At 47.5% G+C, this 21,875-nt stretch overlaps 1 protein-coding gene across 27 annotated transcripts in view; it reads right to left on the reverse strand.

Annotated features, from left to right (window-relative positions):
- Positions 1–924: 924 nt before the first annotated feature.
- The window catches only part of SCRIB (scribble planar cell polarity protein), a 1,329,907-nt gene continuing 1,308,956 nt past the window's right edge, over positions 925–21,875 (reverse strand). For 23 of the 27 annotated variants that reach the window (XM_069621824.1, XM_069621823.1, XM_069621839.1 and 20 more), the window contains one exon: positions 925–5,907. In XM_069621824.1, the coding sequence (XP_069477925.1) occupies positions 5,753–5,907 (155 nt within the window). In that variant the 3' untranslated portion in view covers positions 925–5,752. The remainder of the gene's footprint in view (positions 5,908–21,875) is intronic. The other 4 variants (XM_069621833.1, XM_069621829.1, XM_069621838.1 and 1 more) reach the window with 3 other exon arrangements.

The following is a 21,875-nucleotide window of genomic DNA, read 5'->3' on the forward strand; positions in this document are numbered from 1 at the left end:
TATCAATAACCAAAAAATGTCTTCAAAATTAACATACCAAACCTATAATGTAATCAATAACTAAATTACATCCGCACTACTACTCCTAGAGTAAGAATCTGCAAAATTGTCTCTCCATTTTCTTTGGATTCCCCCGCACCATCTTGCTTTGGCACGTGCTGCAGGACCTTGGCCCCTAGAATTAATGTTCCCCCTGCCTCCACTGGAGTCCAGTCCACTCGCTACCCCCCCCCCCTCCCATCTCTCCAACCAACCCACAAGCTCACTTACCTGTACTCCCTAGGCCTCTGGCTCACGCTCAGGCTTCATGCCCACCACAGAAATAAAAAAGGGACTAAGTCCATTGACTGTTTTCCGTGGCTGCCATCTTGGTGAGCAGTATGTTTTAAAAAAAAGGAAACTGAATGCACGCACATGTCGATGCCCCAATTTACCAAAACGAATAGTACCCTGGAGGGGCCATCACCGATCCTGCCCACCCCACATAGAGGGTTTATCTCTATAGGGAGCGGAAGGTTAAAGGCCCCAGATTGGGAGAGTGCCACAATGGTGGATGTTATAGTCTGAATTGCCATTGATGGAAAGGGAGTTTAAGGTTCCCTTTTATGTTGTTCAGACATAATTATCACCTCACATTCTAAATATACAGGCTACTTCATATAGGCATGTAAAAATCGATGGAGGCAACACATTTCAGAATAACAAACCATACTTTTAGAAATGCTCCACCAACAAGATACCTTGTTTACCCCCATATAGATGCCCCAGAATGATAGTACACAAATTAGACCTTTGAGTCAGTGAGCGGGGCAAAGGATTTCCTGATTAAGTGGCAGTGTGACTAAATGGCTTCTAGGGATAGGCGCTTCTCTCAAGCCAGCATTTGGCAATGCTGCAGTGAAACCGAGACTTGCACACAATCCATAAAATGTAAAGTAAACTTTATTGTTCGAGAACCACAAAATAGACTTCTTTGGTTGTACAAATTTCACTAGTTACAGTCTTGGTGAGCTACTTTTCCCCTTGTGGCACAGGGGAACTCCAAAGACCTATGCAAAAGACAGCAGAGGCTTCTGAACTTGTCACCCAGATCTTTAGTTCCCTTCAGCGTTCCTCAGAAGCGATCCATGATTTCCCCCCCCCCCCGTTCAGTTAAAACACTAAAAATCAGTTGATTATGAAAAAAAAACAATCAAACCGTTCATTGATAAATAAATGGCTCCAAAAACATAATTGAAAATGCTTCCTGTTCCCTGCTGCACCACCGTCCTCCTCTCCCCCATCCCCGTCCTCCAGGCAAAATGAAAATATAAATGCTTAAAATTCAGTTTCACGTTTAAAGATTCTGTACAAAACAGGCATCCAGTCATTCAGCAAATGTACACGCAGAAGGGCAGGTCATGGTAAGAGGGACAGGAGGCACAGTGTCAGGGGAAATGTAAGGGTGGGCTGCTTACCAGACAGGGAGTGTGGCAGAGCTCAGACAATCTGGCAAGAGAGAACCAAGTGCTCACTGACTGATAGCAAACAATTAAATCAACACTGGACTTGACAGACAACAGTAGATGCAAGCAGACTGAAATTACAGTAGAGCGGATCGTGAGGAAACAAGATGACACATTTCAGGAAGAAGTCACAGACACATGGCCGTCGGTTGGCAGAGGACAGCTACAATAGTGGACATACGTACCAACGAACAGAGACCGAAACATAAACTCATTGACCAACCATGTTAAGCAACAAGTCAGGGAACAGCGGTAAATGGAGTTTGGGACACTACTGAAAGACATTCGGGACCCCTATGGACAAGGAAACTGCTGCCAAGAAAAGGGACAGGTCGGATAAAGGAGGAAAAATCCCTACATTTTTGGATTGGGAAAGCATGTAGAACAACAATGGCTGGAAACTAAGAAGGAGAAACTGCTGAATCAGCTAAAATTGCAATGGATGGTGTGCACAGGATGCTGGGTGTAGTAGAAGACGATGGGTTGCGTGAAAGAAGAAACTATGCACCTATATCCAGCTGACACTTCAATACAGGATGATGTAACCATTATCGGCCAACATGACATGGTAAAATGCTGTATCCTTATTCTGACAACTGGGTGAGAGAATACTGGATTATTGCCAGACCATGGGATGGACGAGAACACATGCGTGGATGCCAAAAAGTGAGCGAGGAGAGTACAATGGAAAGTGAGGGAAAACAGATACCACCAACAGGCGGTGAGAAGAAGTGCTTGAACCATAGGCAGACCGTAAGAAATCAGGTAGCGCGGTCACACTGTGGTAAATTAAAATATGCCGACAATCAGAATGTGGCAACAAGGAAAGCGAGAACATAAGACTTGTTGCTAGACCACAGGTAAGATAGCTTAAATGACTGGCAGGCAGAGAACCACTGGCCCGTAATAAGGGCTGGAAAATCACTGTAGTTATTCTGAGATATTGGGCCTAGAGAAAGGCTGGAACCTCTATATGAAAACAAGGTAAGAAAAGATGGTGAATAATTAACTGACAATGGCCTAGCGAACTCTAGAAGCATTGCCAGACGTGTGAGAATAAATGTTGGAAGTATTTCAAGACAAAGTCCTACAGAGAACATTAAAAGCAGCGTAACAGGGATTGATGGTAAATGCTGCAACTATTACCAGACAACAATTGATAGAATTCCAGAAGCATTGCCAGTCAATGGGATCATTGCCAGACAATGGGCGAGAGAATGCTGGTCTGACCGCCAGACAATTGGTAATAGATGGCATTTTAGTGATGCAGGCAGTGAGCGAGCTACAACAGTGGAACTACTGAAAAGGAAGCGAGTAACTGGCAGACATTGGGTTGCGAGGGAACAAGGGGATGGTTGGCAGGCAGTAGGTGATGGCAGAAATATGAACCAAATGAAAGACAACAGGAATATAAAGTCTGATCAGTCCTTGAACTTGGAGAAGGATTAGAGTCACCAGTTCCCTTCATGTTAATTAGATGCCTGATCCCTTGTAAAACCCAACATACAAAACTGGCAATAATAAATACATACACACAAGGCACAATAGGCACCACACAAACGCACACAGCCAAATATTAAATACACGCCCACACGATGAACGCAGTCAGCAAATGAATGCAACAGGCACACAAATTTACATATATACAAATTGGGCCCATAAAAATGTATGGAACCCAAGTATAAAGGCATACTGATGTTACAGAAATCATCACACCCTCACCATTTCCAAAGAGACATGTGCAAAACTTGCACAGACACAAAAATAAATATCCTCTGACGCAGCAAGGATGAACCCTGACATAGGCGCATACACATATATACATACACTCCCGTGCACCGAACACACACACACAGTGGAAATCACATACCGGCAACTATGAAGTATTAGAACTAAAACGTATGCTTGGGTCTTTCCCAGCACCCACTGCCCATGTATAAAAACCAAGCAGCCGACACGGCCATGAACACAAGGGAAGAAAGACAATTACACATGACAGTCTGTACACAGGATGGAATGCCTCCATGCTCTAGTCATGGGGCTGTGTGCACAGCATCTCAAGTATGCATGGGGGGAGGGGGAGAGGAGGGTCAAGATGTGGGAAGAGGCGATAGAAAGGTGGAATCTGTCAAGAGGTGGGGAGAGGAGGCGACAGAGTTACGGCAATAGATGGATCCTGGATTTGCTTTGGCGATCTCTCCATAGCATTAGAACAATGATAGGTATGGGCTTGGACGCAACTCCTACACTTTAAGATGGTAACACTGCTGCAGAAGCACTGGGGAGTGAAGATGGCACATTGATGTTTGAAATAGTTTGCTAGCCCTTTGCACATAAAAACTCAAAGATAAGAGGGAAGGGATAAAAATGGATGCCACTTCGCCAGTCGTCTCAAGCCTCCAGGCACTATTCTGATCTAAAGCACCAGTCAGAGGCAGACGGGGAACCCATTGGCGCATTAATACCAGAAGGTATTGATTTTGTCAGCCAACCACACGTGGAACATCAAAGCCAAACATTACAAGGACGAAGTTGAAAAGGTAATGTAGACGGGTTGTGTTTGGTTGATGATGAATGCGAAACTAGCCGCCAGCTCTCTCAATGTTGGTTTCCCCTCTGGAGAGCCTATGGGAATAAGCAACTCTGTTCTTTTCTGCTCAACCGAATACATGAATGGGAATTCGAAGTTTCCCCGTCAGTGGGAATCTCAGGGCATTTTAATAAGATCAAGATGGAGGGCCTTTCAACCTTTCCCAAAACACACTAAAAAGTATCTATTGCTTTACTCTTCCTACGGCAGCCTGCTTTCCCTTCCCACTCCATGGCGAAATGCTGTTGGTGCAAACCTAAATAAACATACTATCCATTTATAGGGGGTTACGACCGTCTCAGTTTCACGAGGGATGGGCTTGATGGGATGTGCATGGATTTGTGACTGGCAATAATGGGGCGGGAAGGAGGGCCAGCAGGTGGCACGTTCCATGTCTGCACCTTGCTTCTAGGCACTGGAGCTCAGCTGTTATGTGCTGCTGTTTACATTTTAAACTTCATCATACCCTTCTAGGACTCCTGAAAAGAAGGTCTACATGGCTATCTTGATGCAAGGACATGGTGTCCAATCACAAGCACACAGCCAGCAACGTGTCAGCCACTGAGCAGGACTTCCAGACAGACACTCTTTTCTACCATTTTTGCAGAACAAGTTCTAATAACTTGGATTGGAGTTTCAGGAGCGAGTTAGAGATCAGGCAATTGCTTTAAATTGAGAAATGTAAGTAAGAAACAAATTGTAATGGAAGTCCAAAAATAGTCCAGAAATGCGACCAAGCTCTGCGGTTGCATCCAGTCCACTGCAACGACTTGAGAGCCCAGTGAACCAAGAGCAACAACACTGCCATCGACACAGTGGAGGGGATTCCTAAGAGTTCATTGCAATGAAATCGCCGCATAGCTGCCTCGGCACAGTTGGGCCACGTGATCCCCTTTTGGCTTGGCGAGAGAGATCAGCGAAAACAGAGGACAATATCGCTGAAGGAATATTGCTGTTTGAGAAATTCATGGAACTTAAATCACCCGAATTGTGTTGCTCTCCCCTAAGTAAAAGAAGATTAAAATAACCAGCTCCCTGCATTTATTAATTCCATTAAAAAATAAACTAAGGAGCCTCTGGCAGCATAAAAACAATGATAAAAACCATTCTGTACCTGGCAGAGATGTGGCATCTCCCCAGGGCTCTATGAAACTGAAGCGCAGTCTCACGCATGCGCACACATCATACAAACACTATTTACAAGGTAAGAAGTAAAACCCCCCCCACCCTCCGCACCCCCCAACCAGTATTGCAGACTAGAAAATGGCCACTCATCTGAAGTCCCTTCAACAGTAAGGGAAAAACCGAATGTTCATATCCATTCCCAGCGCTCCATCCGAAAAATGCAACACGCTGCTCAGGAACCCTCTCTCTATCCAAAAATTCCTCGACATCGAGAGGGTGACAGCAGAGGTCCATCCCAGCCTGGCAAAGAGAACGCAAATTCAGTCAATCAATGCACTTTCCAGAAAGCAGTCCTGAGTCCGGTCACAATGGAGCACTTTAGTGTCTGAATCACTGCTCAAAGGAGTGCTTAGGTCTCCCTTCCTTTGCTACCCCATGGGAGTATCACGTAGTGGAATTTCACAGTTCCAAGTGTATGCTCTGAAGTAGGACAGCAGCCCCGGCGAGGCCTATCCTCTCCTTGCCAGGGGGTTTATGTTGGGATGGCAGCCTCCAAACTTCGTCGGCTGTGTCGCAGTTTCCTTTTGCTGCTGTAAACTGACATCTCATCAAGTGCTGACGTGTTGGGCATGGAGATATTCTCTGCTAAATCTGCATGGTCAACCTCTCCATCCTCCTCTGGGCGAACTGAGGAGAGAAAAATATTAAAGTTACTCCAGAGAACAAGAAAGAAAATGCCTAGTAGAAAGCTGTAGAAATCACAAACTTACTCAAAGATGGCTCTTCAACCTAGACACAGGCAATAAATCTAGACGCACGGTCAGATCAAGAACATTTAAAATAGTCTGTAGCCTATTCACAGCATTTTGACCAACAGACATTTATTTATGTAGCGCAGGTTGCTCACAGGCATTAGGGCGCTAACATATAGACAATTGGTACAAAACACGTAATCCCGGGACAATTTGCTCAAGTATGTGGTTGTCTTTTGTATATCTTTATTTTAAACCAAGGCAGGGTGACAACAGTTCAGCAAGAACGAGACATGTCAGACAGAACCATAAATCCCCTCCAATCCCCCAGCCGCCTCCCCCCCTGCCCCTTAGTCTGGGGACGCTTCCCGCCAGTTTGTGTTTACTGTATCTAATTCAGCTGTGTATCCCCTTTCAGGAAGCGTCTCTGTCTCTCAAGGCCCGCCGGATATTGGTTGGCTTGTAGGTCAATGCGGGGAATCTCTGGTCATACTCCAACACGGGGGCCCAAATGTTCTGGAAGCGATGGAGGACACCGGCCCTTGCCGCTGTTACCTTCTCTGCAATCAATATATCCCATATTTTCCCCCACCATTGGGATATAGCGGGGCCGTCTGAGGCTTTCCAGAAGCAGGCGATCACTATTTTTCTGGCCAGAAGGCATTGAGTCAGCAGTTTAACTTTGTTTCCGGAACGCGGATGTGGTTGGGGTTTTTATAGAGCAACTCAGACTTCCCAATACTGACTTGAAAACCAATGAGCAGCAGAAAAGTGGGTAGGGGAGGGTAGGGGAGGGCGCCAGATCTATAGGAAACGTCTATCCAAGCACTGTGCCATATATGTAATAGTCTACCTTACGTTACCCAGGCTTTACTTTCTAGAGGTGGAGACGAGAGTGATGCCCCATGCGCAAAATACTCCCCTTTAAGAGTTTTAGATTTTAAGAAGAACAGAAAAAGAATCCATAAAGCTGAAACAGCTATTTTGTTAATTGGATGGGAGCTTTTAAGAGCCAATGCACAACTGGGATATTAGTGCCATTTTTCAGGGCGACAGTGTTTCTTAGAACACACCCAGGTTTCTAAGGTGGGAGATGGATGTAGCCACATTTTAGAACCATGGTAGTGGGAGCTTCATTCGTCATGCAGGGCATTGTATTACTTCCAGTACGGCTGGTGTCTTCATTTTAAGAAGGTTTGACTGTGAAGTGCGTCTAAACAATAGATATGACGGTTTGGTGGTTTTAGGATTATGCAGTAACTAAACCATCTTTATCTTTTGCACAGCTCGTGTGGCGAAGGCTTGAGTTAGAAAAATACATTTCTTTGCCCATGTTAAGATGGATTTTAAAAGATCAGCCAGGTTGAGAGGATTATGGGATACCACCCTATTTATGGTAGAAATGGAAGACATTGGGAGATTAGCCAAAACCCAATCAAGGTACGGTAGCTGAGCAGTCCAGGCTCGGCCTCGGGAAGGGTGCGAGAGTGGTGCACACAGAACACCACCAGTAATTCCAATTAGACAGCAAGTATATGGATATACAGTTATTCATTAGGCCTTTAAGCACACACTAAACAGATAAAAATCCCAAGTAGGTATTGTCACACAAAACCATATATAAAATATAAAACAAAGGGGGGGGGGTCTGGGAATCTCTACCAGCATGAGCACAGCCCAATGACCTGCTCTTGGGTGAATAACCCCTGGGGGAGAGACTACCAAGTCTTTAGCTCACTGTCCCTTTCACAGAGAAGACACTGTCCCGCATCTCAGTCTTAGTCCTGTTCTGTGTCTGGGGTTGCTGTTGGTACTCTTGTTCAGAGGAGACTTGCCAGGCATTTCGTTGCTGGTCTGCCCCAGGGCAGGACAAAGACTGATGTGCAGGGAAATGTCTTCTCTGTGAAAGGGACAGTGAGCTAAAGACTTGGTAGTCTCTCCCAGGGGTTATTCACCCAAAAGCAGGTCATTGGGCTGTGCTCGTGCTGGTAGAGAGATTCCCAGACCCCCCCCCCCTTTGTTTTGCATATGTGAAATATATACACATTCATCATTAGGATCTATAACCCGTGCAATACAGGCGAGCAGTCTGATGCAAGGAAAGGTGGGCAGAACTCTTCATAACCAACACAAGAACAGCTTCCCTCAATTGTAATAAGTTCACATCGGAGATTGAATTTTCTCCACAGGGATATTGTGGTGGGTTTGAATCTTTGAATTTCGCTGCCGTTTTGTGCCACCACTCAGCATTCTTTCCCACAGGGATATTGTTCAGAACTTGTATCTTAGCATTTTGCTTTTTTTTGTGCCACTACTCTGCACTTTTCCACAGGTACATTGTCAGGGGTTTGCATTACTGAATCTCGTTATAGTTCTGTGCCACTGACATGATTTCTTCCGCAGGGATTTGGTGTGTGTTTGCATTTGAATCTCGCTGTCATTCCGCTTGACCACTCTGATTTTGCTCTGCATGGATTTATGCGTGAGTCTTGCACCCATTATGCCTGCTCTATTTTAGCTCATAGCATTTTGTCCACACCGTACCACCTATAAGGGGTCAGTTTGCACTCCCAATCCCGCAAGTGTGGATCTCACCTTTTACTGCGGTTGTTGCACTGCTCCTGCATTCTAACACTTCCCTCCCATAGGGCTTAGAGTGCAGGTGCCATGGTCATGCCTAGTAGCTCCAAAGTTAAAGGTGCACCAGAAAATCCTCTGCTCCCACGTACACGCCCCACCCCTACATGCCACCTCACCCATGCCTCCTCAAGAGGACACAACCCACCCCCCGCCATTCAAGTGCCCCCACCGCATCACTCACGCCTCCCACCTGACTTACCCAGGCCACCTTCCCAACTCCCTTCCCTCAACTAGGCCCCTTCCACGCCAGATCTCCCTACCACCAGCCCCACACACAATACATCCTCTCATCCATGCCACCATGACCCACACTTTGCATCCCTAAACTCTGTCCATGTGTTAGGGAGAATTTTCATTTCTGTGCTAATTTCCTCCCACCTTAGAGACCCCTAGCTCTTTGCTGGTATTAGAACTTTTTAATTTTAACTCCTGAGTGAGTGGTGCCTCTTTCTCCCTCTCTCATGTGTTTTGACCCGATTAGGATTGTATGTTTTCACTGTTTTCAGAGTCTGACAAACTCCATAGGCATCTGCTTTTTGTATAGTGACACACAGCACCCTCATTTTCCGTTTGCGAGTTCTTTCTTGGCTTTTACTCTGTGCGTCAAGACAGGTTTGAGCCTTCTGTGCGTTTTGCTGTTGGCGAGCTTCAGCCCTGAAGCCTGCCCCTGGCTCCAGTGTGCCTGGAAGGACAGGATCCCGAAACTACCCTGTCCTTTGTCTCTAGGTGTGCCTGATTAAAACCAGTCTTGATTGGCCAGCTGTATGTCCGGGAAGGACAGCCACCCTTCTGTGGGATTGACAGCCTAGGGCTGTGAATGATCGAGAACAAGCTTAGGCGAGGTTCTTGGGGCTACAGGCAGAGTCTACCACTGTAAGAAATATCCAAAGAAGAAATCGTAAAGAGAAGCCTGCTGCAACCTCCTGGACCTCGAATTGCCCAGTGAAGCCCTGCTGCTGTGCTGAACTCCTTTTTTTGCATCGACAGAGAAGCTCTGGACGAACGACTTCTCCCCTTGGGCTGGCGGGACCAACCCGAAACAAACTCTACTTTGGCGAAACCCCCGGCTAGCTGTGCCTCTCCAGTGCTGCAGAAGCCCAATGCCAGGGGTCTAGTGTCCATAACTGAGTGCAATGTCGTCCGCGGAGCGAATCCGGCCAAAAGCTCCAGGAGCCTCCTAAGGACACTCCAGAAGCAGGAAATCCCGATCCAGAGTCCCCTCACCAGAGGACCGAAGGAGCAAACAAAGTCCAACCAGAGATATTTGTTCTGCATCAGTGCTGTTTGCGAGGCGCTGAAACCCAGAAGAGCCGCTGAACCGAAGCGAGCCCGTAGATGCCGAAGTCCTTTCCCGAGAACTGCCGCAGGAGCCCACCAGAAGTCCTCCCTCTTGTCACCACTACTGAGGCTCAGGAACAAGGGTCTGCTTGGCTATAGCAAAAAGGAATCCAGCTGGACTACTTTCTTCAAACCAGAGGTACTTTTTGGGCTTGGGGTACTTACCTTTTTGCCTTAAGTCGTGCTTTCTCACTTGAGCAGTGCACTTGCTTAACTTCGAGTTGATTTCAACTCCCCTTGCACAGGCTTAACAGCGTGAGTTCCTTCAGTGATCTTTTTTGAACTATCTGACTTTGTGAAAGACGTTTATCCAAAAAGTGCATCAGAACCTTCGACTGTGCCCAATTGACTTTGGCTGTCCTGGCTCCCCAAAGGCACCCTTCTAATCTTTTGACTTTGGAATTCCTTGTCCCTTCTTAGGTTGCAATTTGTTGAACACTTTTACTGCTGGGAAAGGCTTACCTAGACCTCAGAAGATTCAAACTGTCTTCCTGTTATAAGAAAGTATGTTCTAACCTTTATATTTCCTTAACCCTTCCTTCCTGCAACTCACAGTCTAAAAAGTATATTGGTGTTTATGATAAATGCAATACTATCCTTGTTATTGAAGTCACTTCAGGGTGCAGGAGAAATGTATTAGAATCTCCAAGAGAATTCACCAAAAGTATTCATTGTAAAGTATTTCCAAATTTTGCTCGACTGTTGCAAACAATTGCCTTTTTCAAGAATGCTTGACTAAAACTTGTGTACATAAAAATATATTTATAACAATCCTTGAGCGTGTTACTTGGTTACTTATATTGACTGATTTAATCTGTACAGCACTACAGCTCACATTAACCCAAGTTGAGATAGGCCTGGCTGCTCAGTCACACTATCAACGTGTGTAGTACAGACCTATACCAAAAGGTGGGTTACCTAATACCAAGTGGATACGTCTTGTGTAGTCTCACACAGTGTGACTGCATCAATTCTTACTCAACACCGTGCAATCCTAGCCACCATCCCCCACTCAGCTGCCCCTCCAACCCACACACATCCCTTGCCCCCATAAACTCCTAAAAATCAGAATGTGCTAACCACCTCATCCTTTCTTCCAGACCCAGGACAAACACAAACTCTTTAACAGCCTCCCCTAAACCACCCAACTGGGTGAAATATCTCTTCAACCTTCTAAGTAACACACCTGGCACTCACGCCAGACACCACTCCACTTGCTCCTCTAGACTGTTGCAGACCCTTGAAGACAGTCACCGGACCTCACCCTCACGACAGGAACCAAGCTCGAATTCCAGATTCGCAGCCCTTTATACCCTCCCACCTCAGTATTCTCATCTCCCTCCACACCCCAGAACAGGATCTCCACTTCTCACCCCCCCCCCCACACACACACATTCCCACCACTATTAACCACTACACCCTCACTCAGGGGACTTAACCCAGCAGGCCCCTCCCCACTCACTTCTATACCACCCACTCTCCTTCAACCTGGTAGCAGCCACCTGCTCCCCCAGATCAAACAACCTAGCACTGGACTAACATGCATCCTGATCGATCGTCAATGCCAGATCCATTGCAAAGAAACACCACAACAGGAACAAGCCTTCAACTCAGACTGTGAATCCCTACTAGTAAAATTTCTCCTCACTCCCACACACAGACCCACAGCTTCCTACTCATAGATAGACCCCCGGGCTACAACAGATACTTTGCATAAAATTGTAGCGACTCTTTAGCAGCCATCTTGGTCCCTCACCCCTCCCTCACAATGCTAGGAGACTTTAATATCTGGTTCGACGCCCCACATAACCCCATGACAATCCCTTCTGGACAATATTTAAACTCTAGATCAAACACACCTACTATCAGGACCTACCAACTCTGCAGGCCATACCCTAAACGCAATCCTCAGGTCTACTGAATTCACCCCTCTTCCGCCTCACCCACTAGTCTGGACAGACAACGCAGCCACCCTCCTTACTCTCTCGACAATAGGTCCCTCTCAAAACCCAGAACCACATCCTAGTTTGCAGATGGCCGGATGACCTGTTGCCGCAGAATGGAATAGCCTTCGCCCAGCAGCTTCAATCCTACAGGACAGAAATATACAAGGCCAAGAACTCGCATTACTGGAATAATAATAGCCCCCAACACCTGTAAGAAACTCCACAAGATTATCTAGCATTGCTCACGGCCCACTCACCAACATCAGACCCACCCGCCACTCGCTTGCTCTTCTTTATCTTTCACCCTGAATTTACAAAGCTACTACCCAACTGCCGCTCCCTCAGGATTCCCTGGAGCGCTCTGCCGTCCTACTCTTCTAAAAGAAATCCTATCCTCAGCCTGTGCCTGCAACATCGCAAGATTAACTCATTGCTCACCTCGGGTACAATACCAGCAGAATTCAGGATCTTGTACTACAAACCCCTGCTCATGAAACCCACTCTCGACCCCTTTCTTTTGACCAACTATAGCCCTATCTCAAACAACGGATTCATAGCTAAGATTATCGACTGAACAACCTACACCTTTTTCGCCTTTTCACAGAAACAAAGCTCCTCCTTGACCCCACCCAATCCGGCTTCAGACCCCTATGAGGTACTGAATTGTGCCGAGTCTATCTGGGATGATCTCAAAAGAACCTCTGATATTGAAGGTTGTGGCGCACTATTTCTTCTGGACTTCTTGGCAGCATTCGCCATAATTGACCAACACACCCTCACGGGCAGACTCCACTGTCTCGGTATCAGGGACGCAGCTTAAAACGACACCCTCTTCCTCTCTGCCAGATCCCAAATAAACTGGTCTCCCTTCTACTCGACTCTCCACCCTTACACACAGTGTGCCGCAGGGTGCTTCTTTCTCCCCTCTGTTAGGGAGAATTCTCAGAAATGTGCTAATTCCCTTCACCTTAGAGACCCCCCCCCCAGCAACTTTGCTGGATTTTGAGGACTTAATTTTTTATTAACCTGGAGAGAGCGAGAACCTTTTTCCCCCCACACTCTCATGTATTTTAAGGTGATTTTTGAACTCTGTTTCTTTTTGTTATGGAGCCTGACAAACTCCATAGGCATCGTTTTACATTGTGGCACACAGCACCTTCCGTGCAGTGGCACAGGGAAGTCTGACAGATTTCCCAAAGGTTTAAATACCTTCTCTTGCTTAAACTACTGTTTCCAAGAGCAGTGAAGTGAAATTGACTTTACTTACATTTCTAACTTTCTAGACCCAGCACACACTATCTTACAATAGGATGCTTGAGTGGTTACCTAGTATCCCCTTTGTCTACTTTCTCATGTAACATTTTTATGTTACCCTTTCCTCACTGAAAGGCTGGTGGCAGTGGTTTACTTTTAACTACCGTGGGGTGCAGTTACCACGGGCTGCGTTCGCAGCTGCAGTAAAGCACCCAAGGGTGCCATTTTCTTGCCTTTTTTTGTGGAAAGGTCCTTCTTGAGATTTACTCTGCATGCCAAACCAGGTTTGGTCCCTTTGTTCGCTTTTCTCTTTGGCGAGATTCACGAGTGAAGCCGGTCCCTGGCTCCAGGGTGTCTGGTGGGGGCAGGAAGTGAGGGATGTGCCCGAAACTCCCTGTGCTTAGTCTCCTAGGAGACCCAAATGCACTCTGTGGCGATTGGCCGGCTGAATGTCCAGCAAGAACAGCCACTCTGCTGGGTGACTGACAGCTGGGCTGTAAAGAATGGGAGAAAACTGAATAAAAGGCGAGGCTTTTGGCTTGGAAGGCAGAGTCGACCACTGGACAAAAGAACCAAAGAACAACTTGAAGAGGACGCCTGCTGCAACTCCTGGACCGTTGGTTTGCCCAGTGAAGCCCTGCTGCTGTGTTGAAACTCCAAATTCGTGTCGACAGAGAAGCCCCTGCCAGGACGACTTCTCCCCTTGAGTTGGTGGGAACAATGAACTCCAAAGTAAGCCACCTGGACATCCTCTAAGAACTGGTTGAATTTCCACAGAGTTGCTGATGGAAACTGAATAGCCAGGGAGAGGAACACCAGATTGTGTACGTCGCTTTTAAGTTGGCTAAGAGCTCCTGGAAGATCCTCCGGACTACCAGGATGCAGGACTGACTGAGCCTCAGCCCCATCAACAGAGTGCGGGACCACAGAAGCAAGGAAAGTCCATCTCGACAGTCAGGAACCGCGGTGTTGCTATTTGCGGTAGTCGCAAGGAGCTGAAACACCGAAGTGCCACTTGTTTGAAGATTGCCGGTTGCGAGCGGTGTCTGTCCAATTGCAGTGCAGGAGTCCCCAGAAGTCCTCCCTCTTGTCCCCACGACTGAGGCCCAGGAACAGTGAGATCTGCAGAGCTGCACAGGAACAGAAGTCATCTGCTGCACTTTTTCTTCAATCCAAAGGTACAATAAAGTCTGAGCGAACTTATCTCTTATTGTAGAGTTGCTTGGATCTTCTACTACTCGCAAGTCTAACAGCTTGTGGTCCTACATTGATTCTTCTTTTCTTCAAAGACTTCTAAAACATTGTGCAAAGACTTTTTCTACTTACCTACCAGAAGTGCTCCAGCGCATATAGACTTTTGCCCATTGACTTTGGCTTAACCGGTTATACTGAATGACTCTGCTTAGGGGATCCAAAAGTATTTGCCTGCTTAAGAATATTTGTGATCTCTTGTTTGTTCCAATAACCTTTTCCTTTGACCAAGTCCTAAGAATGTTCTAAATGCTACAGTAAGTTATTAATGTCCCCAGCACCCTAGCTACTGAAGTCACCCGAGGGTGTAGGTTGTGACTGTGGGCCATCCCAAAAGTCTTTATTGATTTAGAAACAAAGTGTGTCGTTTTGGAGTGTATTTGTGTGTTGCTTTTATATTGATCCCTTCTGAAGAAGGATTATTCCAACTGACTGATAAATTAATAATGGTTTATTCAAGAAACCTTGTGTGTAAGTGTTTATTTGAATACTTGTCACTGCGAATCTCTGTGTAATTCTCCTACAGCTCACATTGACCCTCTTTAGATAAGCCTGGCTGCTCAACACGCTACCAACCTGTGTAGTACAGACATATACCAAAGGCTGGGTTCTTATTGCCAGGAGGTCAGGGTTGTTGTAGTGCACCCAAAGGGTAGTGCATACAATCGTGCCTAACACCCTCTACTCTTTAACCTCTACCTGAGCCCCCTCCCCGCTCACATGGCCCGTCTCGCTACAACTACCAGATGACGCTCTGTTAGGCAGAACCCTGTGCAGTGCCCTTAGGGACAACTACACACAATTAAGACCACAAGTGGTAATACAAGTTCACCTTTGGCACAAGCCTGTACTACTATGTTAAAGTGGTAGCAGTAGCGGAGCAGCCAGGCTTATCTCAAGAGTATATGAGCAGTAGCAGAGATTACACAAAGGGACCACAATTACTGTGACTCAAGCAAACACTGACTCAAGGTTTCAGGTAAAAAATATAAGTACATTTATTTTTAAACCATTTGTTATAAACACTACTATTAATTCAAAACCACACGAAAAACACACTACAACCAACCAATTCACTTGGTACAGTATAACTCCAGGTAGGTACCCTATGTTTTAACGGACCGGTGTTGTGAAACAAAAGACGTTACCAGGAATACATATGCGATCACTTTTTGACAGTGATGACAGTTCGGTTTTACTAAAGATACGTGTATCCGCGGCAAGAAATGTTAACGGGGCATAAACACACTTAGCACCCGAGTTAACCAGAGAGTTGGGGGCAAAAATCATAGGCAATGCTTTTGTCAGGGCAGACAATCAGAGAACACTCATTGACAGAAATACAAGAGTCAATAGGCCGGAGCCAATGTCAAGTGGAACCGGGTTCCTGTTGTCGAGGATAACACAGTTGGACAGTTCAAGATTCAACGTTGACAGGAGTACTTAAATATTGTCAATAGAAGAAGCAAAAGTTATAAGCAGAAGGGAAGATAAGGGCAAGCCTTAGAAGAGGAGAAAAGGGATTCACCCTAGCTCCTCGAAGCAGAACACAGTACCTTATTCAAGGAAGAAGCTGGTGCCACGGCAGTTGTTCCTGGTAGTTTCCTGCAGACCCACGGTTCCTGGAGCTTCGGCAAGAAGGACGACGTCTGGAGGGGTCTGCACTACGCAGGGATGAAGCCAGCAGCAGCGACGGTGAATAAAAGGTGCGTTTCTTAAAAACAGGAGAGGCTCAGATGGCTATCCGGACCACTACAGCAGTGTGCAGTGATTTCGACCACGAAGAGGATCCTCTGGTTGTGGAAGATGAGCTGTTTGACCCCACCAGGCTCAAGGGCTGCAGCAGGGCTTCACCGGGACGGGATAGTTGCAGCAGCCATCTTCTTCTCTGCTTCTCTTCGGTTCCTTGTAGTTCCAGTGGCGACTGACTTCCAACCCAAGAGTCCTGCCTTTTATGCGAAAATCCCCCATTGACACAGCCTGGCTGTCAATCACGCAGCAGGGGGGGTTGTCCAGCCCAGACAACCACCTCAGCCAATGATGGCAAAGTGTGACTTGGGTTTCCTAGGATACCCTGTGCAGGGGGCGACTACACCCCTCCCTCACATTCAGCCCACCTAGACACCCAGGCGCCTAGCGGAGGGCTTCTTGGCAGAAGCCCACCAAAGGTCGGCGAACAAAGGAGGCAAACCTGCTTTGCATCGCAAAGAAAGACCCAAGAAGGATGTTACCAAAAATAAATGGCGATTAAACCCAACGGGACCCGAAATAAAAAGTATTTAGGCTACCGGGTTTAAAGTTCGAGGCTAATAAAATAGCCTAAAACAATACCACGTTATGAAATATAACCGCGGTAGGAAAATTAGGGTAGATACCACTGCCACCAGCCAAGTCTTAATGTTAAGGGAGCAAAACGATGCTCCAAGAGGTACAGATAAAAAGGGCTAATGATTAACCCATGTAAGACGGGGTGTACTGGATCTGTGGTTAAATGACTAGTTAATGGCAACTTTATCCTTTTCTGGGGGACATTAGTCAGCCCCCCAGAAATGGAGTCGGTGGGAAGTCTAAAAGACAACCCTGTGTCACTGCACTGAAGGTGCTGTGTAACACACAAAAGAAAGGGGCTACTGAAGTGGTGTACTCCAGAGCCCACAATCACAAAAACAGATGAAATACACATGGCAAAACATGGGTAAGAGTGGGGAACAAGCTCACACTCTTACCACGTGAAAAAAAAAAATAACTCCAGAAATCCAGCAAAGCTGCTGAGGGACTCACTAGGTAAGGGAAATTAGCCATTGAATGAGAATTCTCCCTAACGCACTCAAATCGTCTTCAAGATTCGATAGGGCCCGGCCTCCACTTCCCCTGACTTTGCATCATGCCTCACAGGAATCAACCACTGGATATTTACCAACTACCTCCTTCTCAACCCTGGAAAAATAGATGATATGCAGCAAGACTGCCCTCTTCCCCCAGCCCACCCCTTGGACGCACTCACTATGCCCGCCCCTCCAACACAGTAAAACACCTTGGATGCACTATAGACTCAGACCTGACACTATCGCATCAACTCAGAGACAAAAACCAGATGCCTACACTTACGCATTCGCCAACGCATTTTCCCCTACCTGAGCTTTCCACACAGAGGCACCACAATCGTGGCCATCGTCCTCTCATGCTTAGACTATGCCAACAGCCTATAACTGGCGGTCTCTGGATCACAACTTGGAAAATTCCAACGGGTACAAAACACTGCAGCAAGGTTCGTTCTTGCCCTAGAGAACACATCACACCCGCCCTCTGTGTCCTTCATTGGTTGTTGATCGGGTGACGATCCACCTTCAAGGCAATGTGCATCACCCACCGAGCACTACACAACACAGGACCAGAATATTGTAAGGGAGGCATGGTATCCCAAGTAGACACTGACATAAGAGCTGCAACTTTAAAAACCTTTATTGATGGTTTAAAAGTGGTTGCAAAACTCTTATCTTGCCCTATGACTAAGATGGGAGTATTATTGACCCTCAAACAAAGAGAAAATACAGTCCTAGTCAGTACTTATTCAAAATAAAATGGCCTATACTAATAAACCGAAAGCCTGCCCTCTTTCTAATACAATATATGCGTGTAATGGGAATGTGTAATGTAAAAAGGGAAATCAGTTTTCAAAAGAAATGTCAGTATGGCCGAGTAAACTCTTCACCACATTTTGTAGCACGGGGTAAGGTGGCACACATGGACCTTGCGACACACTCTGGCCTCGGACACCAGGATGCAGTTTGTTTCATGGAACAGGGCCCACTTGGCCTTCCACATAAAATTCCCTAGTTTATCCGCTGGACCTCTCTGCTTTCTCCCACTCCAGCCCAGGTCACCTTTTAGTTTTTCATACAGTTCAACAAAAGTTTGTTTCCTTCTGGTTACCACAATTCAGTACAGTTTTCCCTCTGCCCAGCTCAAACTTTTCAATCACAATTTGTGGGGTTCCCCTTCCCCAAGCTTCAATCACACCTTCATAGGCTTCCCTTGTCGGGCTCAAGACTCCTTTCACTTTCCTCCAGCTGTTGAAGACTTTCGAAACTGCAGGGCTTTTGCTCTTACCTCCGCATGACCACTTCGACCTTCTTTCCTCAAACGTCACTTCTCCTCTCCTACACCAAGGCCTTTTGGTAAATGTAGTTTTGAGCACAGTACTTATTTCAAAGTTCAAAGACATCTCTTACATTCAGGTTTCCCTCTGCCGGGATCAAACCGAACAAAGGTTCAAATCTTGCATCTCAGTTTCTTTAAAATGTTTTGCTTTCTCTCGCTTCTTATCTGCACACGCGCAACCTTCATTCGTCGGATACTGTTGCCGTCAACTTTCCTTTAACAAAGACCGAACTTTCATTGCTTTCATCAAATGACCCGCTGTGTTAATTCATTTCATCTTTCGCGGCTTTGATCCTGAAGTCAAGGCTGATACCACAATTGCTGTTGCACCTCCCCAACTCTGCCGTTCACCTGGGAGGGTGGCTGGTATCCTTGAAACACAAAAGAGGTTTGTCTCTTCTCTCTGGCTGTGCTTCCTTGCGCAACCTTCTCTCGCCGGGGGTCCAAGGGTTCTCCGTACCTCGGTTCCGTCCCTCAGCTTGTCGCACTGCTCTGCCTGGTTCACCGTCACACTGGAAGAACTGCTCCTTCTCGAGCAAGCCCCGCCTTGCTCTGAGTTTAACCTCAAGAAAAGGTCTCTGGACGTCAAGTCCCATAATGCAATGTTCTTATTTTGCTCCGTGCCCAGGCCCAACCGCGCTGGGGGGAGGTGTGGCCCTTATCTTCCCTGAGTGGATTCCTGACACTGCTATTCCCACGCAGACCTACTCCTCCTTTGAATGTCTTGTCTGCCGACTCTCTCTCTCTCTCTCCTAGCCATTCCCTTACCGTGGCTACTATCTATCGGCCACCTGGTCAAATTTCCTCCTACCTCTCCGAGTGGGCGGACCTCTCCTCCTCACTCCTGTCCTCAACCACTCAACTCCTCTTTCTTGGAGACTTCAACATCCACCTGGATGCCTCCTGTCCCCCCTCTGGAATCTTTTGCGACCTCTGCGACTCTCTCAGTCTATTCTCCCGTCTGGGCCAACCCATTGTGCTGGGCACACTCTTGATGCCCTGATCTCTTCTGACCTTCCCCTCTCTGTCCCTTTCTCCACCCCTCTCTCCTGGAGTGATCACTTTCTCCTCTCACCTCACCCTCCCTACCCCTCAGGCAAAGCCACCCTCATCACTGCCATCTTCCTTCTCAGTCATCCGACCCATGAAGCGTGTGTCAGCTGAGGCTTTCGCTGCCACCTTCTCGCCCCCTCTTCCCCCCCCTCGGCTGACTCCCACCCTGACACAGCCCTCCCCACTGTCTACTCTGCTATATCTGATACTCTTGATGTCCTTGCCCCCGTTCTGAGAATCCGCCTGAAGCCCAAAGCCAAATGTAACTCCTGGTATGACTCAGATCCCGTCACCCTTAAACGCTTGTGCAGGGTGGCAGAGAGGAAATGGCGTGCTTCATGTTCATCCTCTGACAAACTGGCCTGTCGCCTGCTCCAAAGGCAATACCGGCTCTCCGTTCTCACCAAGAAGAGAGCCCTTATCCAAGCCCGCATCACTGCGGCATCTAACAATTCGGCTGAACTATTTAAAATCTGCAAGGAGCTGGCCAACCCTGCTGCAGTCTCTACCTCTCCTGTCCCCTCCCTGGCCCTCTGTATGGCACTGGCCTCTCACTTCATTTCAAAAACTCAGGACATCTTGTCCTCACTCTCCTCCCATCACCTCCCCCCTCTATTCCCTGCCCATCCTCTGGCCCTTCTGCAGCCACCCCATCTCTCTCCTCTGCCTTTCCCCTTTTTTCTGCTGATGAGGTTTCGAGACAATTCTGATCTATGAAAGTCTTGTCAACACAGGTCCACCCCTGCTCCTGCAAAACTATTAAGGACCACATCCGACTCCTTGGCTCCTGCCCTTGCTGACTTCTGCAATCACTCCTTCGCCTCTGGAGTCTTCCCATCCCCTCTCAAGCACTCCCTTGTGCACCCCCTTCTTAAGAAACCCTCTTCCGACCCGTCCTGCCCGGCTAACTATCGCCCAATCTCTATCACTCCCTTCCTGGGCAAGCTCCTGGAGAAACTTGCCATCTCCCAGCTTAATCTCCATGCTGAATCTGTTGGTAGCCTTCATGACCATCAGTCTGGCTTCAGAGCTGCCAGAAGCACGGAAACTGCTCTCCTGAACATCCGTGAGGACCTGCTCTCGAACCTTGACTGTAACATTCCATGTGTTCTCATTTTGCTTGATCTCTCTTCTGCCTTTGATACTGTCAACCATACCATCCTGCTTAATCGTCTCCGTGATAACCTGGGTATCACTGGTCAGGCTCTGGCTTGGCTGACCTCTTTCCTCTCAAATCGACCCTCCCATGTCCAACTGGGGTCTTTCCTGTCTGACATCTTTTTCTCTACCTGTGGTGTCCCCCAGGGTTCTAACCTCTCTCCCTGGCTGTTCAACCAGTATCTGGCACTTCTCGCCCACCGCATCGCTGCTCTCTGCCCCAACTTTCAGTGCTATGCGGATACCCAGCTCATTTTCAGACTACCCTCGGCCTCCTCATCTCAGACCGTCTTTCTGCTATCCAGGAATGGTGTGCCGCCAACGACCTCTGCCTTAATGCCAGTAAGACCGAGATTCTACTCATCGGCACACCCACTCCCTCCTTCCCTGCGCTCTCTGGCCGGCCTCTCTTGGCCCTCTTCCTGCAAGGCAAAAAACCTCGGGGTCATCTTCGACTCCACACACTCCTTCTCTCCTCACATTTCTGACGTTTCTAAGTCGTCACACTACCAGCTGCACCTCCTCAGAGGTATCCTTCCTTTCCTCTCCTTCCCCCAGAAGCTCACCGTCTCCAGAGCCCTGGTTCTCTCAAAGCTGGACTACTGTAACAGCCTCTATCTAAATCTGCCTGCCTCTACTCTCCGCCCTCTGCAACTCATCCAGAACAGGACTGCGAGACATGTCCTTGGCCTCAAGCCCAGGGACCGTATCTCTCCAGGACTGAAATCGCTTCACTGGCTCCCTGTGGCTGCGAGGATTACGTTCAAAACCCTCTGCATTGTCCACAAGGCCTTCTGAGGCCTGGGGCCAAATTACCTTCAACTCTCCCTTCCTAAATATCTTCCTTCTCGAGCACTTCGCTCTTCCGCCTCCAACTCCCTCAGGGTCAGCCGCTTCTCCAAGCAACGGGTTGGGGGGAGATCTCTCTCCGCAGCAGGGGCCTCCCTCTGGAACAGCCTTCCTGCCTCCCTGAAACTTGAGGAGAACAACATCCGGTTCCGGAAGCACCTCAAAACCTTCCTCTTTGCTTCTGCTTTCTCTCTCACTCTCCCCTGCTAAATCACTAACTGTACTGAATCAGCAACTGGGCCACTCACCAATC

Source organism: Ambystoma mexicanum, chromosome 5q (assembly GCF_040938575.1).
Source record: "Ambystoma mexicanum isolate Mex_15411 chromosome 5q, UKY_AmexF1_1, whole genome shotgun sequence".
NCBI classification, from domain to species: Eukaryota; Metazoa; Chordata; class Amphibia; order Caudata; family Ambystomatidae; genus Ambystoma; species Ambystoma mexicanum.